The sequence below is a fragment of the Caretta caretta genome, chromosome 2, assembly GCF_965140235.1.
Source record: "Caretta caretta isolate rCarCar2 chromosome 2, rCarCar1.hap1, whole genome shotgun sequence".
Taxonomy (NCBI): domain Eukaryota; kingdom Metazoa; phylum Chordata; order Testudines; family Cheloniidae; genus Caretta; species Caretta caretta.
Window position 1 is genome coordinate 1,818,217 of NC_134207.1, and position 23,821 is coordinate 1,842,037.

The 23,821-nt window shown below is 60.2% G+C and overlaps 2 protein-coding genes across 3 annotated transcripts in view; one reads left to right on the forward strand and one right to left on the reverse strand.

Annotated features, from left to right (window-relative positions):
- The first annotated feature begins 1,599 nt into the window (after positions 1–1,599).
- Positions 1,600–10,142, forward strand: CYC1 (cytochrome c1). Its single transcript, XM_048837111.2, has 7 exons — positions 1,600–1,739; positions 6,733–6,926; positions 7,267–7,393; positions 8,173–8,330; positions 8,774–8,934; positions 9,445–9,545; positions 9,778–10,142. The coding sequence occupies exons 1-7, from the start codon at positions 1,644–1,646 to the stop codon at positions 9,880–9,882; spliced, it is 942 nt and encodes a 313-aa protein (XP_048693068.2). The 5' UTR covers positions 1,600–1,643; the 3' UTR covers positions 9,883–10,142.
- Positions 5,659–23,821, reverse strand: part of SHARPIN (SHANK associated RH domain interactor) — a 47,755-nt gene continuing 29,592 nt past the window's right edge. The window contains exons 9-15 of one of the 2 annotated variants that reach the window (XR_012666833.1): positions 19,009–19,169; positions 18,590–18,701; positions 17,785–17,964; positions 13,912–14,010; positions 12,516–12,659; positions 11,667–11,803; positions 5,659–6,946 (exon numbers count right to left, since the gene is read on the reverse strand). Coding sequence is in view for 1 of the 2 variants with exons in the window: in XM_075124852.1 (XP_074980953.1) it covers positions 11,723–11,803; positions 12,516–12,659; positions 13,912–14,010; positions 17,785–17,964; positions 18,590–18,701; positions 19,009–19,169 (777 nt within the window). In the remaining variant the exon portion in view is untranslated. Of the gene's footprint in view, positions 6,947–9,999; positions 11,804–12,515; positions 12,660–13,911; positions 14,011–17,784; positions 17,965–18,589; positions 18,702–19,008; positions 19,170–23,821 lie in introns of those variants that run through there. The other variant, XM_075124852.1, reaches the window with a different exon arrangement.

The following is a 23,821-nucleotide window of genomic DNA, read 5'->3' on the forward strand; positions in this document are numbered from 1 at the left end:
ATGAGACCCACGGCTCGCAGCTTTCCCCCCCCTCCCCCGGAGCCTGGCTATCCCCCCCCCCCCCTGGCTGGCAGCTCCCCCCGGCTCATAGCTCTCCTCCTACTGTCCCGGGAGCCTGGCTCCGCCCCCCGGAGCCTGGCTATCCCCCCCAGCTTGCAGCTCTCCTCCCCAGAGCCTGGCTATCCCCCCGACTGGCAGCTCCCCCCCCCCCCGGCTCATAGCTCTCCTCCTACTGTCCCAGGAGCCAGAGGAACAGCCGTGTTAGTCTGTATTCGCAAAAAGAAGAGGAGGACTTGTGGCACCTTAGAGACTAACCAGTTTATTTGAGCATAAGCTTTCGTGAGCTACAGCTCACTTCATCAGGAGCCTGGCTCCGCCCCCCTCCCCCCCAGAGCCTGGCTATCCCCCCCGACTGGCAGCTCTCTCCCCCCCCTCCCCGCTCATAGCTCTCCTCCTACTGTCCCAGGAGCCTGGCTCCGCCCCCCAGAGCCTGGCTATCCCCCCCAGCTCGCAGCTCCCCCCCCCGGAGCCTGGCTATCCCCCCCAGCTCGCAGCTCCCCCCCCCCCCCGGAGCCTGGCTATCCACCCAGCTCGCAGCTCCCCCCCCCCGGAGCCTGGCTATCCCCCCAGCTCGCAGCTCCCCCCCCCCCCCCCCCCGGAGCCTGGCTATCCCCCCCAGCTCGCAGCCTGGCTATCCCCCCCAGCTCGCAGCTCCCCCCCCCCCCGGAGCCTGGCTATCCCCCCCAGCTCGCAGCTCCCCCCCCCCCGGAGCCTGGCTATCCCCCCCAGCTCGCAGCTCCCCCCCCCCCCCGGAGCCTGGCTATCCCCCCCAGCTCGCAGCTCCCCCCCCCCCCCCGGAGCCTGGCTATCCCCCCCAGCTCGCAGCTCCCCCCCCCCCCCCCGAGCCTGGCTATCCCCCCCAGCTCGCAGCTCCCCCCCCCCCGGAGCCTGGCTATCCCCCCCAGCTCGCAGCTCCCCCCCCCACCCCCCGGAGCCTGGCTCCCCCCCCCCCGAGCCTGGCTATCCCCCCCAGCTCGCAGCTCCCCCCCCCCGGAGCCTGGCTCCCCCCCCCCGGAGCCTGGCTATCCCCCCCAGCTCGCAGCCCCCCCCCCGGAGCCTGGCTCCCCCCCCCCGAGCCTGGCTATCCCCCCCAGCTCGCAGCTCCCCCCCCCCCGGAGCCTGGCTCCCCCCCCCCGCAGCTCCGCGCTCGCCCCCGGGCTCCCCAGCGGGGCAGCCCCTGGAATCTCCCCTCCCTGCCCGGAGCGGGGGCCGGGGCCTGGGGCAGGGAGCCGGGCGGGGAGGCCCGAGGACTCTGCTGGGGGGGCCGGGCCCCGATCGGCGCGGAGGGGGAAGGGCTGGGGGGGCGGAGTCCCATGGGGTGGGGGCGTGGCGCGACCGGGCCCAGCGCTGCCGCGAGGCTATGACCCCATGACCTCCAGCGCGGGGGCTGTTTCCGGTGGGGGCGGTGCTTCCGGCTCGGCGTCGCGATCCACGTGACCGGATATCAGTTGTGCCCAGAGGCGCTGCAAGCTCCGCCCTTTCCGCGTTTCCTGCCGAGCCCCGTCCCCTCCCCACTCGGCCGCCGTAGACCCGGCCCGCGCGGTGCACCCTGGGAAGGAGGCGGACCCCGGCTCCTCTCCAAGATGGCGGCGCTGTCGGCGGCGCGGTGCCTGGTGCTGCGGACCCGGGGCGGCTCCCTGCTGCCGCCGCCACCCGGGCCCCGCCTGCGGCCCCCCCAGGTGAGACCCGCCGGCCGCGCCGCGCCCCGGGCCGCGCCCCCCAGGCTCTGCGCCCTGCCCGGCCCTGAAGGTCACCGGGGCGCGGCGCCCCCGCCCGGTCGGGCCCGGGGCCCCGCAGCTGGGGAGCGGCCGCTGGCCCTCGGGGCGCTCCGGGCTGGGTGTGGCCGGGCGGGGACCCCCGGCGGGCGCCTCTCTCGGCTCGGCAGGCCGCGGGGCGGGGCGGGGGCGAGTCTCTCCGGGGGGGCCGCGCTGCGCAGATCTCGCCCCGCAGGCGGCTGCCGGGGGGCCCAGCAGGAGCGCGGCCGCCTCCTGCTGCGCGCTGGGGAAGCGGGAGCCTTCGGAGGGGTCAGGTCGCCGCCCTCAGCTGCGGGCTCCGGCTCCCTTTCCCTTCCTAAGCGTGTCTGCGAGCCTTGGCTTTCCCCTCCCGCACGGGCCTGGGTCTCCCCAGGGAGCGAGCCGCGGGGCTGCCCCTTTCCCGAGAGCCGCGTCTGTTACGGGGCATCGTCCCCTGCACGATCCTGCAGCTCGTGAGAGTGGCGTCACATACCTGGCATTTTGCGCCTTCCCACCACTGAGGAATTATGAACGAATCCTTCTCTCTCTGCTAAGGTGTGTCAAGGTCATCACTCCCGTCTTCCAGTCAACATGGTTTTATTGGAAATTGGATGTAATTAAACCTGAGTTTATTCTTTTCATCGATTCCAAGGTCCAAAACGATTGTTGTGATCATGTGGTCTGACTGCCCGTGTAACACGGGCCAGACACCTGCCCCAAGATCATTCCTAGAGCAGAGCTTTAGAAAAAAAACAGCCAGTCCTGGTTTAAAAAATCACCAGTGATGGAGAATCCACCGCGACCCTTGGGAAATTGTTCCAGTGGTTAATTACCCTCCCTGTTAAAAATTTACGCTTTATTTCCTGTCAGAATTTGTCTAGCATCAGCTTCCAGTGACTGGATCATGTTAGACCTTCCTCTGCTAGATTGAAGAGCCCGTTGTTAAATATTTGTTCCCTATATAGGTACTTACAGACTGATCAAGTCACCCCTTAAACTTCTCTTTGGGAAGTGAGATTGCAAGTTTGATAAAGGTAACTACATAGCTGTAATAGACTTAAATTTTTGTAAGGTTTTTGGCTAAGTAGCAGACAACATTCTGATAAACCAGCACTGTATGGTATCCGAGTACGTGTCCTGTGAAAACATACAGAGAAAGGCAACAAAATGATTAGGGATATGGAACAGCTTCCATATGAGGAGAGATTAAAAAAACTGGAATTTAAAAAGTTAGAAAAGAGATGACTAAGGGGGGATATGATAGAGGTCTATAAAATCATGAATGGTGCAGAGAACATGAATAAGGAAGTGTTATTTACTACTTCGTATAACACAAGAACCAGGGGTCACCCAATGAAATGAATAGGCAGCAGCCTTAAAACAAAAGGAAGTATTTCTTCACACAACGCACAGTCAATCTGTGGAACTCGTTGCTTGGGTTGTTGTAAAGGGCAAAAGACTGACTGGATTCAGAAAAGAAAGAGAAGTTCCTGGAGGACAGGTCCATCGATGGCTATTGGCCAAGATGGTCAGGGATGAAACCGCATGCTCTGGGTGTCCCTAAACCTTTGTCTGCCAAAAGCTGGGGTTGGACAACAGGGATGAATCACTCAATAAATTGCCCTGTTCTGTTCATTCCCTCTGAAGCATCTGGCATTGGCCACTGTCAGCAGACGGGATACTGGGCTAGGTGGACCATTAGTCTGCCCCAGGATGGCCGTTCTTATGTTAAATGGACTAACAGCGGGCTAAGTGAGAGATCTAAGAAAGTAGTTGTCAGTGGGGGAACCACTCTTAAATGGGAGAGTCTGGTGGTGGTCCACAGGGATTCGTACTGGGCTTGATGCTATTCAACTTGTGGGGGATAGCTTAGTGGTTTGAGCATTGGCCTGCTAAACCCAGGGTTGCGAGTTCAATCCTTGAGGGGGCCATTTAGGGATGTGGGGCAAAAATTGGGGATTGGCCCTGCTTTGAGCAGGGGGTTGGACTAGATGACCTCCTGAGGTCCCTTCCAACCCTGATATTCTATGATAAGTGTAATATAAGATCACTGCTAATAAAACTTGTGGATGACACAAGGGTTGGCAGAGTGGTAAATAGTGCTGAGGACAGGCCAGTTGTACAGAGATCTGGATCGCTTGGTAAGATGGACCCATTCAAACAAAGTGCAACCAAATGGAAAGTTACACATTTAGGAACCAGCAATGCAGGCCTGACCTACAGGCTGGGGGATTGTATCCTGGACATCAGTAACTTTGGAAAAGATCACAGGGGATGAGCAACTGAACAGAAGTCTGCTGTGCCAGAAAGGGCTAATGCGATCCACGGATGTATAAATGGGGAGTAGAAGTGGGGAGGGGATTTTACCTCTAGCCATGGTGTTGCTGAAATGGACACTGGAACGCTGCAGCCACTTCTGGGGGCTACGTTTTAAAAAGGATGTTGAAAAATTGGAGAGGTGCAGAAAAGAGCCACAAAAATGATTCACGGGCTGGAGAAAATTCCTTAAGGAGCTCAATCTGTTTAGTTTACAGAAGAGTGAGAGATGATTTGATCACAGTGGGTAAGGACTGTCACAGGAAAAAACACCAGTTGCTAACGTGCTCTTTGATCTAGTAGGGTGGCATCTGGAAGCTGGAGCAAGATAGTCAGATGAGAAACTAGGTACAGATGTTTAGCAGTGAGGGTGGTGAACCACTGGGACAGACTCCCCAGGAACGTATAGAGTCTCCACCTATGTCTAAGTCCTCACATCCATGCTAGTTGCCTTTCGGGAAGCGTCAGCCAATCAGTTTATTGGGCCCAATATTGGGTAACTGGGTGGGATTCCCTGGCCTGTGCTATACGGGGATCAGACTGGATCCCTTCTGGTCTTAAACTCAGAGAAGCAGCAGCATGGTGAGACGCCATGATTTGTCCAGGCCCAGTGCTTAAATCAGCATGAACTGGGTTCCTGGCTCCCAGTCCCCATGCTCAGATTAGTGCTTTCTGCAGAGGTGTTGGCGTGTGGTGTGCTGCAACAGGCATCGCTGTAGTTAGTGTGGCTGCAGCTGGCTGTGAGGTGGTCCGAGTGGGTATTGAATGGTGCTGAACTCTGCTTTGTGGTTCCTTGTGTTGGCATGGCTGCTTCCCTTGCCATATTGGTGACAAGGCGCTGCAATCAAACAGCAGCAGCTGCCCCGGAGCTCAGTGGGACTTACTGAGATGGGACCATGTGCACTCATGTGACACTCCCAGCGCTGGCCTCTCTGCCTGTGTCCACTGGCCTGCAGTCGGGGTGGGTAACAATCAGTGATGACAAACATTGGATTTTTTTATTTAAATTAAATACATTTGTTTTAAAAAATCTATTTAAAATTAAATTTGAAATTGACAGTCTATGTTAAGGCCTAAACTTACTGTAATCTATTAATCGTTTAAACTAAATATAAAATATAGTGTTAAGCTGTACACATTTATCACTGAAGTTTTAAGGAATATCAAACCACTGAACTGGTGGAGTCTCTGGCTAAGCACTGGAAACCAGAGTTTGTTGAAGCGCTAAACCCGCTTTTGACAGCGGCAGCCTGTTTTGCAGGTGCAGAGGGAATATTGTCTTAATTTCAGTCTATTCCTCGAGTTCAGTTCAGTGACTAGTTCATTCAAAGGTAAGAAACCAGTTGGGAGCTGAAAAAGCAGGAAAACTTTTCCCCTCTTCCAATCTACGAATAAAAACAAGGTGAGAGAGGATGAGATCTACTAGCTCTAAAATCCTGACTGTTTCTGGTCACCACATTCATCAGTTCAATTAATTAACTACAGATAATACGTCCTTTGTTTAACACCTGAGTCAGTTTTAAATACAACACATACATAAGGCAAACAATTGATCGAGGTGTCCACCACACTCAAGTTAGTTTTATTTAAACTAATAAAAAGATTAAAAATACTGTTTTGTGCACTTCAATTAAATTCCAAATTCTATCCAAATCGAGCTTGATCCAAATCACAATACAAATGTAACCTAGTAAATAAATGCACCATTTGCAATTTTCTAACTTAATAAATCAGGAAAGGTAGGGTCTGTTCTGGGTCTGGCGTGGAGCACGGTGTAGTGGTTATAGACAATCTAGCCACTCCTGTGAATGTGGCACATGCCTTGTGAGAGGCTGTGTGGCTAAGAGTTGAGCCCGTCACCTGCTGTCCATGTCTCACCCCTTCACTCCCGCCGACGTGGAGGGCTCCACTGTGTGACACTGCCCACGAGATGCTGTGGGGCTGGGCCTGGTTACTGTCCTGCCCTGCTGTGGGAGCTCTGTGCCCCCTGCTCACTCCCACCATGGATGCACATCGGTCAGCTCCCTTGAGGGCTATTGGGCCTGGGCTTTCCGTAGTCCTGCCCACTGCTCCCCTTGTAGAGAAGAGGGGAAGTTGCTTGTCCCAGTGCCCCAGAGACCCCCATCTCTGTGAGGGGTGGGCTGAGAGGCCTGGACTCGCCCCATGTGCCTGGTCCTGGCTGGTTGGCTTAAACAGAATCCATCCAGCAGGGAGCTCTGGAGAGCCACAGCCCACCCACCTGCTGCTTCCCACCCCTACCCCTCCGGTGCAAGTGCTCCAGGGCCCCCGCTGGGGGCTGCCGCTCAGACAGCTGAAATTTCAGCTCCAGCTCCTGACCCCGCTGGGCCCTTCCCAGTCTGTGTGGAAGGGGGACTCTGCTTCCTTCTGCTCGGGCGGGAGCAGGCCAGTGTCTCCTGCCTGTCGGGGGAGATGGAGGCACCCGGCTGAGCAGGCTTGGAGGCATATTGCATCCCGTGCACCCACAGGCTGCTCCCCCTCCCTCCTCTCCTGGGGCGTGGGAAGGTTCCAAAGGCCCCGCCGGCGTGGACTCTGGGGAGTGTGGCTGGGGGCGGGTGCCCCTTGCTGGAGCTGGCAGGCTGACCGGCGCTCGTCTGTGTTCCAGGCCAGCATGTCGTCGCTGTCGGGCATGTCCCGTGGTAGGAAGGTGGCGCTGTCTGCGCTGGGCGTGCTGGCTGCCGGCGGGGCTGGCCTGGCCCTGGCTCTCCACACGGCTGTGAGTGCCAGTGACCTGCTGCTGCACCCTCCCAGCTACGCCTGGAGCCACAACGGCCTGCTGGCCTCCCTGGATCACGACAGGTCGGTGAGGGGGGCGCCGGCTGTCCTGGGGATGGAGTGAACCCATGGCTGGAGGGAGGGCAGCCCGGGGGTGAGCTGCCAGCCCCCTGCAGGGGGTCAGAGCACAGGCAGGTGGGGAAGCTGCATCCCAGGGGTGACAGGTCAGCCCCACAACTCTTGGTTCTCGCTGGCCCTTGGCTGATGTTCAGGCTCCCCCAGGGAATGCTGGGGGCTTGGGGTCTGGCTATGGCACAGGGGCTTGCTGTGACTCTCCTCCTCCAGCCCCCTCCCACTCAGAGCCATGGGGAGCAGATAAGGTTAGGCCAGGCAGAGGGGCTCACGGCCTCCTCCCTCTTCCCAGCATCCGGCGCGGCTACCAGGTGTACAAGCAGGTGTGTGCCGCCTGCCACAGCATGGAGTACCTGGCCTTCCGCAATCTCATCGGCGTCTCCCACACCGAGGCTGAAGCCAAGGCCCTGGCCGAGGAGGTGAGACTGACAGCGGTGGGGACTCTCCGAGGGGGGATCCACACCCCAGTTCTGGCAGCTGGCTCTTGCTAGCTGGTGTGTGTTGGAAGTGGGGGGAAGAGCTGGACTCGCTGCCATGTGCCCTCCCAGGCCCTGGGTGATGGGAAGCTCGCCCCTCACAGTCATGCACTGTGGGCTGCCTGGGCCCCAGCCCAGTGCTCTGCGTCTGTGAGAGACAGAGGCCCCAGCCTGGTGCTCTGTCTCTGCGACCTGGTGAGATGCAGTGGGCCCCTGACCCCAGCTCAGTGCTCTCTGTGGGATGCGTGGGGGCCCCTGGGCCCCAGCTCGCTTCTCTCTGTGGGGTGGGAGGGCCCCTGGCCCCAGCTCTGTGCTCTCTGTGGGGTGGGCCCTGGGCCCAACTGTCTGCAGCCTGGTAGAATGCTGGGGCCCCAGGGCCCTGGCTCAGTACTCTGTGGGGTGAGCTGGGCCCCGGCTCAGTGCTCTCTGTGGGACGCGGGGGCCCCGGCTCAGTGCTCTCTGTGGGACGCGGGGGCCCCGGCTCAGTGCTCTCTGTGGGACGCGGGGGCCCCTTGGCCCTGGCTCAGTGCTCTCTCGTGCCAGGCGGGACGCGGGGGCCCCGGGCCCCGGCTCAGTGCTCTCTGTGGGGCGCGGGGGCCCCTGGGCCCCGGCGCAGTGCTCTCTCGTGCCAAGCGGGACGCGGGGGCCCCTGGGCCCCGGCTCAGTGTTCTCTGTGGGGCGCGGGGGCCCCTGGGCCCCGGCTCAGTGCTCTCTCGTGCCAGGTGGAGGTGGTCGATGGCCCTGATGAGAACGGCGAGATGTTCACGCGCCCAGGCAAGCTCTCCGATTACTTCCCCAAGCCCTACCCCAACCCTGAGGCGGCGCGAGCAGCCAACAATGGGGCGCTGCCCCCAGACCTGAGCTACATCATCAGCGCCAGGTGAGGCCCCCTCCAGTGCGCCCTTGGGGGGCTGAGCAGCTGGTAACAGGGCAGCCGGGGAGGAGCGCAGGGCCCAGCTGGCTGGGCCAGGTCTCAAAGAGATGCTGGAGCAGTGCATGCTGGGACTAACTCAAGCAGCTGGAGCTCCCATGCGCAGATGGTGCTGGGGACAAGCTGAGCCCAGGTGGGTGCTCTGTGCTGCGGGCCCTAAGCACACCCAGTGAGGCCTAGGGCCCACCCCCAGGAGAATCGGAGGCTCCTTTCAGGCCCTCCCACTTCCTCCCCCATCTCGGGGTGTCAGTGGGTCGGAGGCCGGGATTTCACTGCCGAGGGCCCATCACCCTGGCCTGAGGGGCAGGGCAGCCACACAGCATGGCTGCTCTGGCCTGGGGGCAGCTGGGTCTCGGCCAGGGCCTGGGATCTCACCTGGCCTTGTCTTTCAGGCACGGGGGTGAGGACTACGTGTTCTCCCTCCTCACCGGCTACTGCGACCCACCCACTGGGGTGGTCATGAGGGAAGAGCTGCATTACAACCCCTACTTCCCGGGGCAGGCCATCACCATGGCGCCCCCCATCTACAACGAGGTCCTGGAGTTCGAGGATGGTAAGAGGTGCTCTGTGCCGGGAGGCCCCCCAGCCTGTCCCGGAGCGGGGTCCTTTCCAGCCAGGGGCTTGTGGAGGGTCGGCTGAGGTGCCTGTTGCCTGCACAGCTGCAGCACAGAGCCAGGGCCTCGCGCCCCAAGCAGCCTGGAGTCCCTTCCTTGTTGGCTGTGCTCTGTGCTTCTCCCCAGGGGCCGGCCCCAGCCTGCTCTGGGCCTGTGCTCGGGGCACCATGGACCCTGCTCTGGGCCTGCGCGCGGGGTGGGGCGGGGCAGGACACCCGTGGACCCTGCTCTGGGCCTGCACGCAGTGGGGCTGGGCATGGGGTGGGGCTGGGTGCCTGCTGACCCTGCTCTCAGCCTGCGCGTGGGGTGGGGCTGGATGCCCGCAGACCCTGCTCTCAGCCTGCACGCGGGGGGTGCCCGCAGACCCTGTTCCGGGCCGCACGCGTGGGGTGGGGCTGGGCGCCCGCGGACCCTGCACACGGGGCGCCGCTGACTCTGCTTTGTCCCAGGGACCCCGGCCACCATGTCCCAGATAGCGAAAGATGTGTGCACGTTCCTGAGGTGGGCAGCAGAGCCGGAGCATGATCACCGCAAACGCATGGGAATGAAGGTCAGTGCCTGCCCCCGGGGTGCTAGGGACAGGGGCTCCTCTCTGGGGGGCCTGGGGAGTGCCCTGGACTGGAGGGAGGAGCCCAGCCTGGCCTGCTGGCAAGGCTGGGTATGTGTCTGAGCGATTCCTGCCGGCCCTCACCCTGGCCAGTGCCTTGGGTCCATGCACTGCTGGGGGAAGGTGCTTGGAAGCAGGGCAGGGCCTGGCCTAACCCCTTCTCTTCCCTTTCCAGATGCTGATCATGGTTGGCCTCCTGGTGCCCCTCATCTACTACCTGAAGCGCCATAGGTGGTCTGTACTAAAGAGCAGAAAAATCGCGTACCGGCCCCCTAAGTAAGAACTGGACCGGAGCCTGCCACCCTGTGGGCCTTGGCCACCCAGCCGCCGCGCGGCACCTCCCTGGACAGGAATGTATGTACAGCTGGACAGACAGACGGGTACAGCCCACTCCTCATGACGTGTTACTCTTATTTAATGTCCTCTCCCTTGGACACAGCCGCTCGTCTGCTAGGCCTGGGAAAGGACTCTGGGAAGGGGGGCGGCTGCTGTCTGCACGTGCCCGCTGGGGGGGGGGCAGAAATAAACCTTCAATCTTCAGTGGGGAAGTGTGGTGTGGTGTGTTGGCCTAGGCCCTGCCCGGGGGGCCCTCACCTTCCCCTGGCCCTGTCACTCCCACCTGCTGCCCTGCCTCCTTCCCACCCCCAGGGGAGCCCAGTACAGCCCGAGGGGAAGGCCTGTGCCCTGCATCCCCAGCTTCCGGGGGGCCTGTGTGTAATGGTGGCATTTATTCAATGGTTCTGTCCCCAGAGCAGCATCTGTCTGAGTTGTGTGGGGTCAGCGGGGGACGCAGCACTCACTTTACTGAGGGAGGTGCCCGATAGAGGCTGATTCTCCCCCCCCCCCCCTCCCCACACACACACATGGCAGTGTGGAGGGGCCCCACTCCCTCCCTCAGGCTTCATGGAGAGCTGCCCTGTCCCTCTTCCTAGCATGCTGCAGGGTAGGGCACTGCACAGAGGCCTGGCTGGGGTCCTCCGTGCTCCCTCCCCTTGCAGTGTGGGTGGGGCAAATCAGTTACCCCAGCTCTTGGCCACTGCCGCTAGCATCTCAGGGGCTGCAGTGCCCTGCGGCATGGGCACCAGCTGCTGCCCCGGTGCCTCCAACAGATGTGTGTGTTGCTGTGCAGTGGCCCTAACTGCCTCCCCAGAGCCAGACCAGCCTGGCACAGGCCCCATCTCCACAAGCTGCTGGATTCCTGCAGGAGCAGCCATGATGGGCTCTCCTGCTATGCCAGCTGGGGGTGGCACTGTTCACAGCCTGAGCTGCCCAAAGGGGCAGAGAGCCCAGCTGGGGCCTTTTGGGGCTGCTTCCTTGCACCAGCTCCGGCAGGCCACAGCCACCCTCAGGAGGTAAATCCTTCAAGCAGCCTGGCCATGAGCTGGGCAGTGCCAGGCTGCCCCCAACAGCTCAGCCCGAGGGGTGAGAGGGAGGCCAGCCTGGAGCAGCTTGTGCTATGCTGGGCATGGGGGGACTGGGCCAGGGCCGAGGGATGTCTCTGCCCCCCGCACATGACAGTAAGGGATAAGTGTGCAGCTTTCCTGGGCCCCGAGGGGCTGGTGGCTCCTGGACCTGCCCCTGCAACCCAAGGATCCTCCCAGAAGTGGGGAACAGCCAGCCTCTGTAAACCCCCGCCCCCCGAGGTTGTCACGGGGAGCTCCCTGTGTTGGGGGAGGCACTCAACAGCCACAGGAGAGGGTACAGGGCAAGTGAAGGCAAGGCCCAGGTTAAATTGCAGGGGGGCTGAGGACCTCTCTACACCAGCAGCATTTCCCCACCCCCAGTTACCCCAGCCCTGCATAGCTCCAGAAGCACGAATGTAGCCCTGGGGCCAGGCAGGCAGGTGCAGAGGCAGCAGCTGCTCTGAAATCCTGACCCCAAACAGCTCCCTCCTGGGCCTGCCTGGAGCTGCAGAGACAGGCCCAGCCTAGGGCTCAGCAGGAGGAAGGCCTTGGGCCAGGTTCAGAGTGGGAGGTGAAAGCCGCCCAGAGCAGGGAGGAGCCCCTCAAGGCACTGCACGGGCAAGGGCTAGGCGCTCCCCCAGGAGCAAGGCACCTGCCTGACCTGTGCTGTGGCCAGGGGGCTGCCGTGTGGGGAGGCCCAGGCTTGGCTCCGCGTGCTCAGTGACAGTTCTGGCAGTGTGGGTGGCACCTCTGCCCATTGACGTTACAGCGGCATCCTCCACTGGTGTCACCAGGGCCCTGGAGGGGAGGAGAGTGTCAGGGGGGGACGCTGACGACGGACAACAGAGACACCTGCCCCCAGCTGCCCGTGGGGGGGAGGGTGCAGCAGCATCTCCCCACCTCTCCCTGGGGGGCTGCATTCAAAGGTGAGAGGAGCCAGAGCCAGCTGCTCCCCTCCAGCCCCCAGGAGCAGCATGCCAGGGCCAGGGAGGGTCCCACCAGCAGGAACAGCTCTGGAGCCAGGGTGGGGGCTGGGGGAGGGGAAGGCTGCTGCTCCCACACGCACGAGCCTCAGGGCTCCCTCCAGGGGGAGGGTTGGGGGCACTAACTCTAGTTCTGCCTGGCTCGAGGGGCGGCTCCCCTCCTGCCCAGAGCCCAGGCTTCTAGCCCATGCGCTGCCCTGAGCGCCCCTATTCTAGCAGCTGGGGCAGAGCCTCGGGCACCGGAGCCCCATGGCCTGGCGGGGGGCCAGGTCAGCTTTTCCCTGCTTGGAGCAGTAGCTCACAGGAGGGGAAATCTCCCTCTGGAGCCAAGGGGAAGGGGCAGCCACACAGCCAGGCGGAGGAGCCTGCTCCTTGCACAACCTGCTACTCCCCCAGCCATGGCCCAGCTTCCCCCACATGAGCTCCTGGGGGAGGCAGTAGAGGCCCAGCCTGGCACGGCCGGTGCAGTTCCCTGCCCTGGGGACAGGTGCTTGGGGGCCAGGGCTGCTGGTCCTGTGACAGCTCACCCCAGGCCCCCAGCGTGGCCCCTTGGTCACCCAGCAGATCTCCGTCTGGCAGACGGTGCAGCGGATCCAGTCACAGCCGTCCTTCTTCTGCACGATGATCCGGCATACGGGGCAGTGCATGGCCTCGCCCATCTGCACCAGTGTCTGTGAGGGGAAGGCAGCAGTCAGAGGAGACAGAGCTGGGGGGAGCCCAGGGCTGGACAAGCAGGGGGCTGTGGGTTGGGATGAGAGGTGTTGGCAGAGCTGGGAGAGGGGGGAGCCCAGGGCTGGGCTCGCCGGGGCTGCAAGTCAGGAGTGAAGGGCCCTGGTAGAGCTGAGTGACAAAGTGGGACTGTTCTTAATGTTTCCTCTGAATAGTGTGGGGGTGCCTCAGTTTCCCCTAGGCAGTTCTTAAGTATCTCGGTGGTGGGATAAGGGTGTATGATTGCTGCAGAGCCCTAGAGGGCAGGTGTGTGCAGGGGTCTGGACACAGAGGATGGCCGACATCCTGTTTCCTGACAATTGATGGCCTGGGCCCTTCCCCCTTGCAAGGTGAGAGCTAAAGGGTTGAAGACAAACAGATCAGGAGACCTCCTGGCCCGGGAAAGGGACAAAGTCCAGAGGAGGAGGGGCTGGAGAGAGTCCGTTTGGGGCTGGCTGGGGCCATGGAGTGAAGGGCAGACGTGGTTGTCTGGCTCACAGCCCCCCAAAATGGACCCGGCTGAGGGGTCCTGTTCTCTGCACCTACAAGCTCTGTGTTAGACCATGTTCCTGTCGTCTAATAAACCTTCTGTTTTACTGGCTGGCTGAGAGTCACGTCTGACTGCGGAGTTGGGGGGCAGGACCCTCTGGCTTCCCCAGGAGCCCAGCCTGGGCCGACTCGCTGTGGGAAGCGTACGGAGGGGCAGAAGATGCTGAATGCTCCAAGGGCAGACCCAGGAAGGTGGAAGCTGTGTGAGCTGTGTGTCCTGCAGACAGGTTGCTCCCAGAGAGGAGACCTCCCCAGGTCCTGCCTGGCTTCATGGGGAGCAGTTCCAGAGCATCGCCCGGGGATGCTGTGACAAGCTGTGGGGGTGCCCGGGGCTGGGCTAGCAGGGGCTGCGGGTTGGGAGGGGCACTGGCAGAGCTGGTGGGGGGCAGGGGGGGTGTAGGGCTGGGCTAGCAGGGGCTGCGGGTTGGGAGTGAGGGACACTGGCAGAGCTGGGGGGTGCCTGGGGCTGTGGGGAGCCCAGGGCTGGGAGTGAGGCTGGGACCTGCTAGCCCTCTTTTACAGGTGGGGCACAGGCCTTCCCCAAGACCATACAGCAAACCATGCCAGAGCCGGGAAGAGACCCTCGGTGCCCCGCTCCCCCTTGACCTGCAGCATGGCCAGGGGGGTCTCCTGGGCTGGGCCCGGCGCCCGGGGCCGTGCTCCCACCTGCAGCATGTCGCTGGTCTGCCGGGCCGCAGCGTTGTCCTGGGCCTGGAGCTGCAGGTCGTCCTGGTACTGGCGGCAGTCCTTCCCCTCGTGGATGGCCTGGGCGGGGGATGAGATGGGCAGCAATCAGCCCCTGCTCCCCTGCAGCAGCCTCTGCGTGGGTAGGCCCTGGGCCGGCTGAGAGCCCCACACAGCAGCTCCCAGCTGGCCTGGCACTTCGCCATGGGCCCCTGCCTATGGTGCTTGGTGGGGGGGAGCCAGGGAGGCTGGGCTTTGACCCCGGGGCAATGGCCAATCCCCTCTCAGTCTCCAGGGCCCCCTCTGCCATGGGAGCTTGGCGCCCCGCCAGGGGATACAGCATTCTCCCAGCCACAGGGCAGGACCCAGGGCTTGGATATTAAGTGACTGACTCACCCCCTGCCCCAGCAACGCAGCAGCCCTTGGTTCTGCTCAAGCCCTCCCCCAGAACCTGCACCTCAGCCCCCCATGTCACCTCCTCCCATGCTGCACCCTGCCCCAGAGCAACCTCCCACCCAAAAATCCTGACGGGGCCCTGGGATGAAGTAGGAATTATTTGTATAATTTTATGATGCCTTTGTGTGCCTCAGTTCCCCTCTATACTTTGATTCACTCCCCAGTGGAGGAAGTGGGTGACAGCTGCTCATGCGGGGCAGCACAGAACAGGGTGGGGGTGATGCCTGGCTGTCTGGGCCAGGAACTGGACCTGCTGGAAGCAACCCCATGTCAATGCAGAAGCTCACAAGGCGACTAGGAAGCCCCAACGACTCAGAGGAAGGTGACATCTCCACTGCTCAGCAGGGAAGTGGAGCAGAGACCCCAGCTCCAGCCGTGAGCAGCAGGGGATGAAGCCTGGGGCTCTCCAGGGGCAGACTGAAGAGGTCAGAGAGAGACGGAGTCTGGGACGCAGCCCCTGCAGCTTGGCTGGCTGATTGCTCCAGCTCAGCAGACAGATGGTGCTTTTACCCTCAGTTCTTGGTGCTGAGCTAGGGCCAGCCCCGGCTGCGTCCCAGCTGACTAACAAACCCTGCACTGCCTGGTTACTGCAAACACTGGCTGGTGAACTCATCCCCCCCAGACTCTCTCCCAGGGTCTGTCTCAGTGGGACTTGCAGGCCAGCACTCCCGGCATGACGCAGCAGAGCTGGAGCCCCCCGGGAGCTCAGTCCAGGAGGTGGCGGTGAGACTGCGGGGGACCCCATCACACTGAAGGGCGCCTCCAAGGGACTGTTCCCAAGCAGGGGCATAGCACAGAGCCTGTAGCTCCATGACAGTCCCAAAATCCGGAGATCACGAACCCCTCTGCGTTAGGAAAAAAGTCATTCTACTTTTTGCCCAACAGAAGGCGCTGGCGTGTTGTGTGGGGAGCCCCCGGCTTTGCCCCGTTGGAGCGGCACAGTGTCCCTGTTTCACAGCCGGCTGGAGCAGTACAGCTCAGCTAGATCCTAAACTTGGTGGTCGTGCTGAGAGGACCCTTCTTGAACCCTATGAGCGTCTTGGCCTTCACAACATCCGCTGGCAAACAATTCCACAGGTTGACTGTGTGTTGTGTGAAAAAATACTTCCTTTTGTTTGTGTTAAACCTGCTGCCTGTTACTTTTACTGGGTGACCCCTCACTCTTGTGTTATGTGAAAGGGTAAATCACACTTCCTTATTTACTTGCTCCACACCAGTCATGATTGTATAGACCTCTATCATATCCCCCCTTAGTCGTCGCTTTTCCATGCTGAAAAGTCCCACTCTTATTAATCTCTCCTCATATGGCAGCTGTTCCAGACCCCGAATCATTTTTGTTGCCCTTTTCTGAAACTTTTCCAATTCCAATAGATCTTTTTTAAGATGGGGCGACCCCATCTGCACGCAGTATTCAAGGTGTGGACATACCAGGGATTTATACAGAGGCAACATGATCTTTTCTGTCTTATTATCTATCCCTTTCTTAATGATTCCCAACTTTCTGTTCGTTTTTTGGCTGCGGCTGCACAGTGAGTGGATGTTTTCAGAGAACTCTCCCCAATGACTCTGAGATCTCTTTCTTGAGTGGTAACAGCTAATTTAGAGCCCGTCATTGTATATGTATAGTTGGGATGATGTTTTCCAATGTGTATTACTTTGCATTTATCAACATTGAATTTCATCTGCCATTTGGTTGCCCAGTCACCCAGTTTTGTGAGATCCCTTTGTAGCTCTTCACAGGCTGCCTGGGACTTAAGTATCCTGAGTAGTTTTGCAAAAAAGAAAAGGAGGACTTGTGGCACCTTAGAGACTAACCAATTTATTTGAGCATAGGCTTTCGAGAGCTACAGCTCACTTCATCGGATGCATACTGTGGAAAGTACAGAAGATCTTTTTATACACACAAACCATGTATAAAAAGATCTTCTGTACTTTCCACCGTATGCATCCGATGAAGTGAGCTGTAGCTCACGAAAGCTCATGCTCAGATAAATTGGTTAGTCTCTAAGGTGCCACAAGTCCTCCTTTTCTTTTTGCAAATACAGACTAACACGGCTGCTACTCTGAAACCTGTCATTGAGTAGTTTTGTATCATCTGCAAATTTTGCCACCTCACTGTTTACCCCTTTTCCTAGAGCATTTATGAATATGTTGAATAGGACTGGGCCCAGAACAGACCCCTGGGGGACACCACTATTTACCTCTCTCCATTCTGAAAACTGACCATTTATTCCTATCCTTTGTTTCCTATCTTTTAACCAGTTACCAATCCCTGAGAGGAGCTTCCCTCTTATCCCATGACAGTTTACTTTGCTTAGGAGCCTTTGGTGAGGGACCTTGTCAAGGCTTTCTGCAAATCGAAGTACATTATATCCACTGGCTCCCCCTTGTCCACATGCTTGTTGAGTTCTCTGGACACCTCCCCTCCCCTCCCTCTCCAGACCCCCTCCTCTCTTCTCTCCCCCTGTCCTACCCCCCACTGCTCTGGGCCACCCTACCCATCCTGTATGTCCCACCCCCACTGCTCTGGACCCCCTCTCCATCCCCCTCCCCATCCCCTGCACAGCTCCAGTGCTCTGGACCCCACCCCCCATGCTCCAGACCCCCCTGCTTCAGACCTCCCCTCCCCAACCCCCTACTCTGCTGCCCTCTCCTCCCATGCTCCTGCTGCTCTGTATGTAGCCCTGGTGCAAGGGCTGCTGGAATCTTGGGTCCAGTTCTGGTGTCCACAATTCAAGAAGGATGATGATACATTGGGGAGGGGTCAGAGACGAGCCATGGGAATGATTACAGGGTTAGAAACCTGCCGTTCAGTGAGAGACTCCAGGAGCTCCGTTTGTTTAACATAACAAGGAGCTGGTTAAGGGGTGACTTGGTCACAGTCTATAAGTACCTACGTGGGGAACAGAGATTTGATCATGGGCTCTTCAGTCTAGCAGGAAAAGGTCTGACCCGAGCCAATGGCTGGACGTTGAAACTAGACACATTCACACTGGAAATAGGACGTACGTTTTTAACATAGAGGAATTAACCACTGGAGCAATTTCCCAAGGCTCATGGTGGATTCTCTGTCACTGGCAGTTTTTAAATCCAGACAGGCTGTTTGTCTAAAAGCTCAGCGCTAGGAATGACCTGGGCCTGTTCCCAGGCCTGTACGAGGCAGGAGGTCACTAGAGCATCACAATGGTCCCTGCTGGCCTTGGAATCCCTGCTGCAGAAATGACCCATCCCAGCATGCACCGTTCCACCCGACTGCGCAGGGCCTGGCTGCTGGAGCACTGTGCGCGGCAGTCTCCACAGGATGGCAGCAGCTGCAGGCAGGGCCCCACGTCCATCCCCACCGGAGAGCAGAGCGGCCTGCCCCCCCGGGCTCCCCCCCGCAGGGCCCCCGGGGCTCACCTTGCAGAGCAAGCAGTTCAGGCCCCAGCAGATGGGGCAGCGGAACTCGTTGACGGCGTCCTCGTAGATGCACCAGCCCTGGCAGTCTGCGGTTTTGCAGTGATAGCTGTTCTGGGTGCGTCTCTCCGCTGCCACCAGGCCCCGCTCCAGGAACCGCTTGTACTCCTCTGCTGACACCAGCTGTGGGCCCAGAGCCCCGAGGAGGTCACACCACTCCTGGCCATGCCCACCTCATCCAGAGCCGCCAGGGGCAGGGACAGGCTGCAGGGGCCCCTTCTGGGAGCTCTGCCCTGACAGAAGGTGGCTGTGGGGCAGGGGCTAGCCTGGCTTAAGTGTGCAGGTCCCCAAGATCCAAGGGGGGAGGGGAGAAGGGGGCCAGGCCTCTGGGATCTGATGGCAGCGCGGGGGGGTCAGAGCCTCCCAGCAAGTCCCTGGGGGCCCAGGCATTTGTCTGATAACATTTCATAGAATCATAGAATATCAGGGTTGGAAGGGACCCCTGAAGGTCATCTAGTCCAACCCCCTGCTCGAAGCAGGACCAATTCCCAGTTAAATCATCCCAGCCAGGGCTTTGTCAAGCCTGACCTTAAAAACCTCTAAGGAAGGAGATTCTACCACCTCCCTAGGTAACCCATTCCAGTGTTTACCCCACTCCCCCCATCTCCCGCTGTGCCTCCCCTCGAGCACTGGGGCTGGTCCTATGGAACCAGCCGAGATCGTGCCCCACACCCGCTCGCCCACCCGCTGGGGCCTGCAGGCCAGCTCTTGGAAGCTGGAGCCCTCCTTGCCCACTGCAGGGACTCACCGCCCGGACCTCCCGTTCCTGGAGCTTGCTGCTGCAGGCGTAGGTGTCATCGCGGAAGGGGCAGGACACCTGGGGTTCCTGGCTGTAGATGATCACCTGCCGCAGGCAGTCTCTGTGGGGACAGGGTGCAGTCACCCCAGGGAACCCCTCCCCTGACCCGGCAGCTGTGGCCCCATGGTCTGAGCTCTCAGCCCTCGCAGCCCCGCGAGGGCCCAAAGTCTGGCTCAGACGCAGGCTCCCAGCACAGGGCCTCAGGGATGGAGTCCAAGCGCTGCATGGCAGGGACCAGGGAATGGACACCAGGGAGGAGCTGGTGGCTCCGGCCCGATCCCACGGTCTCCATCCCCCGGCTCTGCAGCAGTCTCTGCCTCGCGGCGCCCACACACCGTGGCCTGGGGGTGCCGGCTGGGCAGCCGTACCTGCAGAAGTTGTGCAGACACTCGCGAAGCAGCACCCCGTCCCCTGGAGCCACGGGCAGGTAGCAGATCCGGCACTCCATGGCCTCCTGGCTGGGCACCAGCACCTCCTCCTCCAGCTGCAGCAACTGCTGGAAGTTCTGCAGCCGCTCATCCTCCAGGGCCTGCAGAACAGAGCCAGGGAGAGGTCAGGGCACCTTGCCCAGCAGGTCCCGGAGCTCCCCGCGAGAGGGGCCAGGCCGCCTAGCAGGGCCCCAGAGCTTCCCCCCAGAGAGGGGCCAGGCCACCCAGCGGGGCCCCGGAGCTCCCCACCGAGAGGGGCCAGGCCGCCCAGGGGGCCCCGGAGCTCCCCACCGAGAGGGGCCAGGCCGCCCAGGGGGCCCCGGAGCTCCCCACCGAGAGGGGCCAGGCCGCCCAGCGGGGCCCCGGAGCTTCCCCCAAGAGGGGCCAGACCGCCCAGCGGGGCCCCGGAGCTCCCCACCGAGAGGGGCCAGGCCACCCAGCGGGGCCCCGGAGCTCCCCACCGAGAGGGGCCAGGCCGCCCAGCGGGGCCCCGGAGCTCCCCACCGAGAGGGGCCAGGCCGCCCAGCGGGGCTCCCCACCGAGAGGGGCCAGGCCGCCTAGCAGGGCCCCAGAGCTTCCCCCCAGAGAGGGGCCAGGCCACCCAGCGGGGCCCCGGAGCTCCACACCGAGAGGGGCCAGGCTGCCCAGCAGGGCCCCAGAGCTTCCCCTCAAGAGGGGCCAGGCCGCCCAGCGGGGCCCCGGAGCTCCCCACCGAGAGGGGCCAGGCCGCCCAGCGGGGCCCCAGAGCTTCCCCCAAGAGGGGCCGGACTGCACCGCCCAGCAGAATGGGGGAACTCCCCCCGAGAGGAGCCAGGCTGTCCAGCCAGATGGGGGAGCCTTACTGGCTGCTGGAGCACTGCTTGTCCTGTGCATGGGGACAGGATCCAGGCCAGGCTCTAGGGAGATGCTGTGTACAGGGGCCTGCCCTACTGCGAAGATATGGAGAGGACAAGGTAGGGCAAGTCCCCGGGGAACAGATGCATTTTGTGTGGGGGAAGCAGGACGTGTTGAAAGGCCCTAAGAAGAGCCTCACCTCTGGGCAATTGGACAGGAGCAAAGGGAAGTCTGGGGCCCCAGCAATAAGCAAACCTGGGGCCCCTGGGACATAGAGTCAAAAGTGGGAGAATGGCAGCAAGGTTTGAGCTCCCATTTGGCATGAGGAGGTACAACAATGCTGCTCTCAGCCCAGGAACCTGCCTGTCCAGTCTGGTAACAGGCTCATGACAGGTCCAGGAGGCAGCTGAAGAAGCCAGAGGTGCTCAGGAAGAAAAGGGTTCTCTGACTGTGGCTGCCGGGAAAGAACAAATTAGCCAAGAGGAAGACGCCAGGGCTCACGGTCCAGGCTGCAGAAGGCAGATGAGGGACTGCATAGAGAGGCATGCAAGAAGCAGGATCTCAGGGCTGGGTGAAACACGGAGGCTGAGAAGAGCCACCTCGGAGAGCAGCTGAATAAAGGGAAGGAGAAAAAGAGGAACCCAGAGAACCCGATTTCTGCCCTTTCCCAGCGGGCAGCTCCAGAATAACGAAAGCTCAAGGCTTTGTTATGCTCAAAGTTGCAATGGCTCCGGCAAAGCACGGAAGTAGGTAGCCAGCCGCAGAAAGTCTCTAGCTCGGAAGAGAGGCAGAAAGAGCTGGAGCTGTCACTAGCTGAGAAGACCCTCCCTGCCCAGTACACGGGGGGAAGACGACTGTGCTCAGGCAGAGGCTAGGAGAAGAAGCTACAGGCTTCTCCCAGAGCAGAGCAGAGCAGAGCAGGGAAGGAAGCTTTGGACCAGCCGGGAAGCTGGAGCAGCCCCTCAAATAGTGACAGGTGGGGGTCAAGGACTCAGCGGGGTTCAGAGCCTCACTGAGAGACAGCCCAGCAGCGAAACCGGTGAAATGGCCCCGAGAGCAGAGGAAGCCACACGGCAGAGAATGCTGGCCCTGAGCGGAGAACCGGAGCACACCCAGGGATGTACAGTGGAGCTGTGAGGCTGGGCTCAACGCCGAAGCAGCAAGGGACCAATAGGGACTATGGGAGACTGTTTCAAAGAAGGGACGTGGAGGGCCACCAATGGAAGGGGTGTCCCATAGCGCAAACGGGGAGACTGGGCAAGGTAGGCGTGGCCCCGCAGCCAGACTGGGGAGATCAGAGAGAAGGGTTAGTGTGGCTGATGGGCACTGGGCTGAAATCCTCTCACAAAAACAGCCAGACTCACTCGACAGAGTGCTGGCAAGCACAAGGAGGAACGAGGGATGAGATTTTGACCCAAGCCGTCCAGAGAGAGTAGGAAGTGACCTGCCTCAGAGGAGAGGAACAGGAGAGAGAGCAGCAGTTGCAGGAGGAGGTGCTGTCCAAGCTCCATACTGAAATGCTCCTGCAGAGCCAGTCCATTGCAGAGAAGAGGGGGCAGCTGGAGGGCAGGTGGCTGCCCTAAGGGGAATATCTGAGCTCTGGGGTATTTGCCGAGAAGGAGGGGCTGTGCTGCAAGGCAGGTTGGCTGACAAAGGGGAGCCCCATTACACAGCTGATACACATGCAGGGATCACATAGTAGGAGGCCAAGGCCCCTTCCTGAAGTAGGACGGTGGAAGCCTGGGCACATCAAAGACCAAGAGGTCTACCACAACAGGAGAGAAGGGCAGGCTCAGCCCATGCCCGGGATCCTCGCGTGGAGGAGGGATGGCAGAGGGGTGTGCACATTCTGCAAACGTTAGGGCTTACACCCGCGCTTGACTGGGGAAGAAAATAAAGACCCAAGCATCTGACTCCAATTAACTACTCCTCTCTGATGCTGCTGGAGTGGGCAGGGTCTGTATACGCCAGAGCCAGCTCACTGCAGTGAGAGAGGAGGCTGAAGGTGCACCGAGGGGAAAACCACTCCAGAAGGGACAGGAGACAATCACCTTGAAAAGGGGCTGAGTTTGGGGAGCCTGGGTCCAGGCTGGGACCTGCCTCCCTAGCCACCTGGGGTGTGAGTGGTCAGGCCCACTAGTTGAAATGAGAGTTTGGCTACCAGGTTGAGCTGGCTCCAGGGTGGGCAGAGCCCTGGAACAAGCCAAAGGTCAGGGCCGGAGGGACAGAAGCCAGATCGGTCCACCTGGACTATAAGGTGGATAGAAAGTTGGCTAGATTATTGGGCTCAATGGGTAGTGATCAACAGCTTCATATCTAGTTGGCAGCCAGTGTCAAGCAGAGCGCCCCAAGGGTTGGTCCTGGGGCCAGTTTTGTTCAACTTCTTTATTAATGATCTGGATGATGGGATGAATTGCACCCTCAGCAGGTTCGTGGATGACACTAAGCTGGGGGGAGAGGTAGATACGCTGGAGTGTAGGGATAGGGTCGAGAGTGACCTAAACAGATTGGAGGATTAGGCCAAAAGAAATCTGATGAGGTTCAACCAGGACAAGTGCAGAGTCCTGCACTTAGGAAGGAAGAATCCCATGTACTGCTACAGGCTGAGGGCCGAGTGGCTAAGCAGCAGTTCTGCAGAAAAGGGGATCACAGTGCATGAGAAGCTGGATATGAGTCAACAGTGTGTCCTTGTTGCCAAGAAGGCTAACTGCTTATTGGGCTGCATTACTAGGAGCATTGCCAGCAGATCGAGGGAAGTGATTATCCCCCTCTATTTGGCACTGGAGAGGCCACACCTGGAGTATTGTGTCCTGTTTTGGTCCCCCCACTACAGAAGGGATGTGGACAAATTGGAGAGAGTCCAGCGGAGGGCAACGAAAACTATCAGGGGCTGGGACACATGAGTTATGAGGAGAGGCTGAGGAAACTGGGCTTGTTTAGTCTGCAGAAGAGAAGAGTGAGGGGTGATTTGATAGCAGCCTTCAGCAACCTGAAAGGGGGTTCCCAAGAGGATGGAGCTCGGCTGTTCTCAGTGGTGGCAGATGACAGAACAAGGAGCAATAGTCTCAAGTTGCAGTGGGGGAGGTTTAGGTTGGATATTAGGAAACACTATTTCAGTAGGAGGATGGTGAAGCATTGGAATGGGTTCCCTAGGGAGGTAGCGGAATCTCCATCCTTAGAGGTTTTTAAGGCCCGGCTTGACAAAGCCCTGGCTGGGATGATATAGTTGGGGATTGGACTAGATGACCTCCTGAGGTCTCTTCCAACCCTAATCTTCTATGATTCAAATGCCAGAGCCAGAGGGTAAACCAGAGTCATCAGCCAGAGGCGGAGCCGCTGCTTTAGGAGCTGTGACCACTCTCAGTTCCAAGGCAGGGCAGCTGGGCTCATCAGTGGCCTATCAGGAAGCTAGTCAGGGAGCCAGCCAGCGGCTCCTGCACACCCAGGAATCTGCGGCCTTGCCTGAGCAGTAAGAGGCTTTATGGGGAAATGGGACTGAAGACGTGAGGTGTGTCCGTGTTCCGTTTATCAGTCGCCTACTGCAAGACCTCCTGCACTCTGGTGTCGTTTCCCCCCACCTCTCTGGGGCCTGCTGGCCTCCTGGCCCACCAGGCAACGGTGACACTTGAAGCTGTGGGATTAACTGAGAGTCAGTCACCTTAGTGACCATCTGCTAAATTCCCCAGGGCCAGTGAGAATCCGTCAGGTCACAGGGGGAAGAACCCCTGGAGCTGCCCCCTGCTTGGAAGGGGACCCTTCTGCAGCCTACCACCCAGATCTGGGGGAGAGCCCCAAGAGGAGCAGAGAGGAAGCTGGGGAACAGAATTGCTGGAGGAGCAGGGGACAGGCAGATATGGGGGTGAGTGCTCCTGCAGCAGGGGCTAAAGTCCCCTTAGTACATTTGGGACCACTGGCAGCA

Coding starts and splice junctions, on each gene's coding strand:
- CYC1 (XM_048837111.2), top strand. CDS start 1,644: ATGGCGGCGCTGTCGGCGGCGCGGTGCCTGGTGCTGCGGACCCGGGGC. Junction 8,935..9,444: donor GGTCCTGGAGTTCGAGGATG/GTAAGAGGTGCT, acceptor GCTTTGTCCCAG/GGACCCCGGCCACCATGTCC. Junction 9,546..9,777: donor GCAAACGCATGGGAATGAAG/GTCAGTGCCTGC, acceptor TTCCCTTTCCAG/ATGCTGATCATGGTTGGCCT.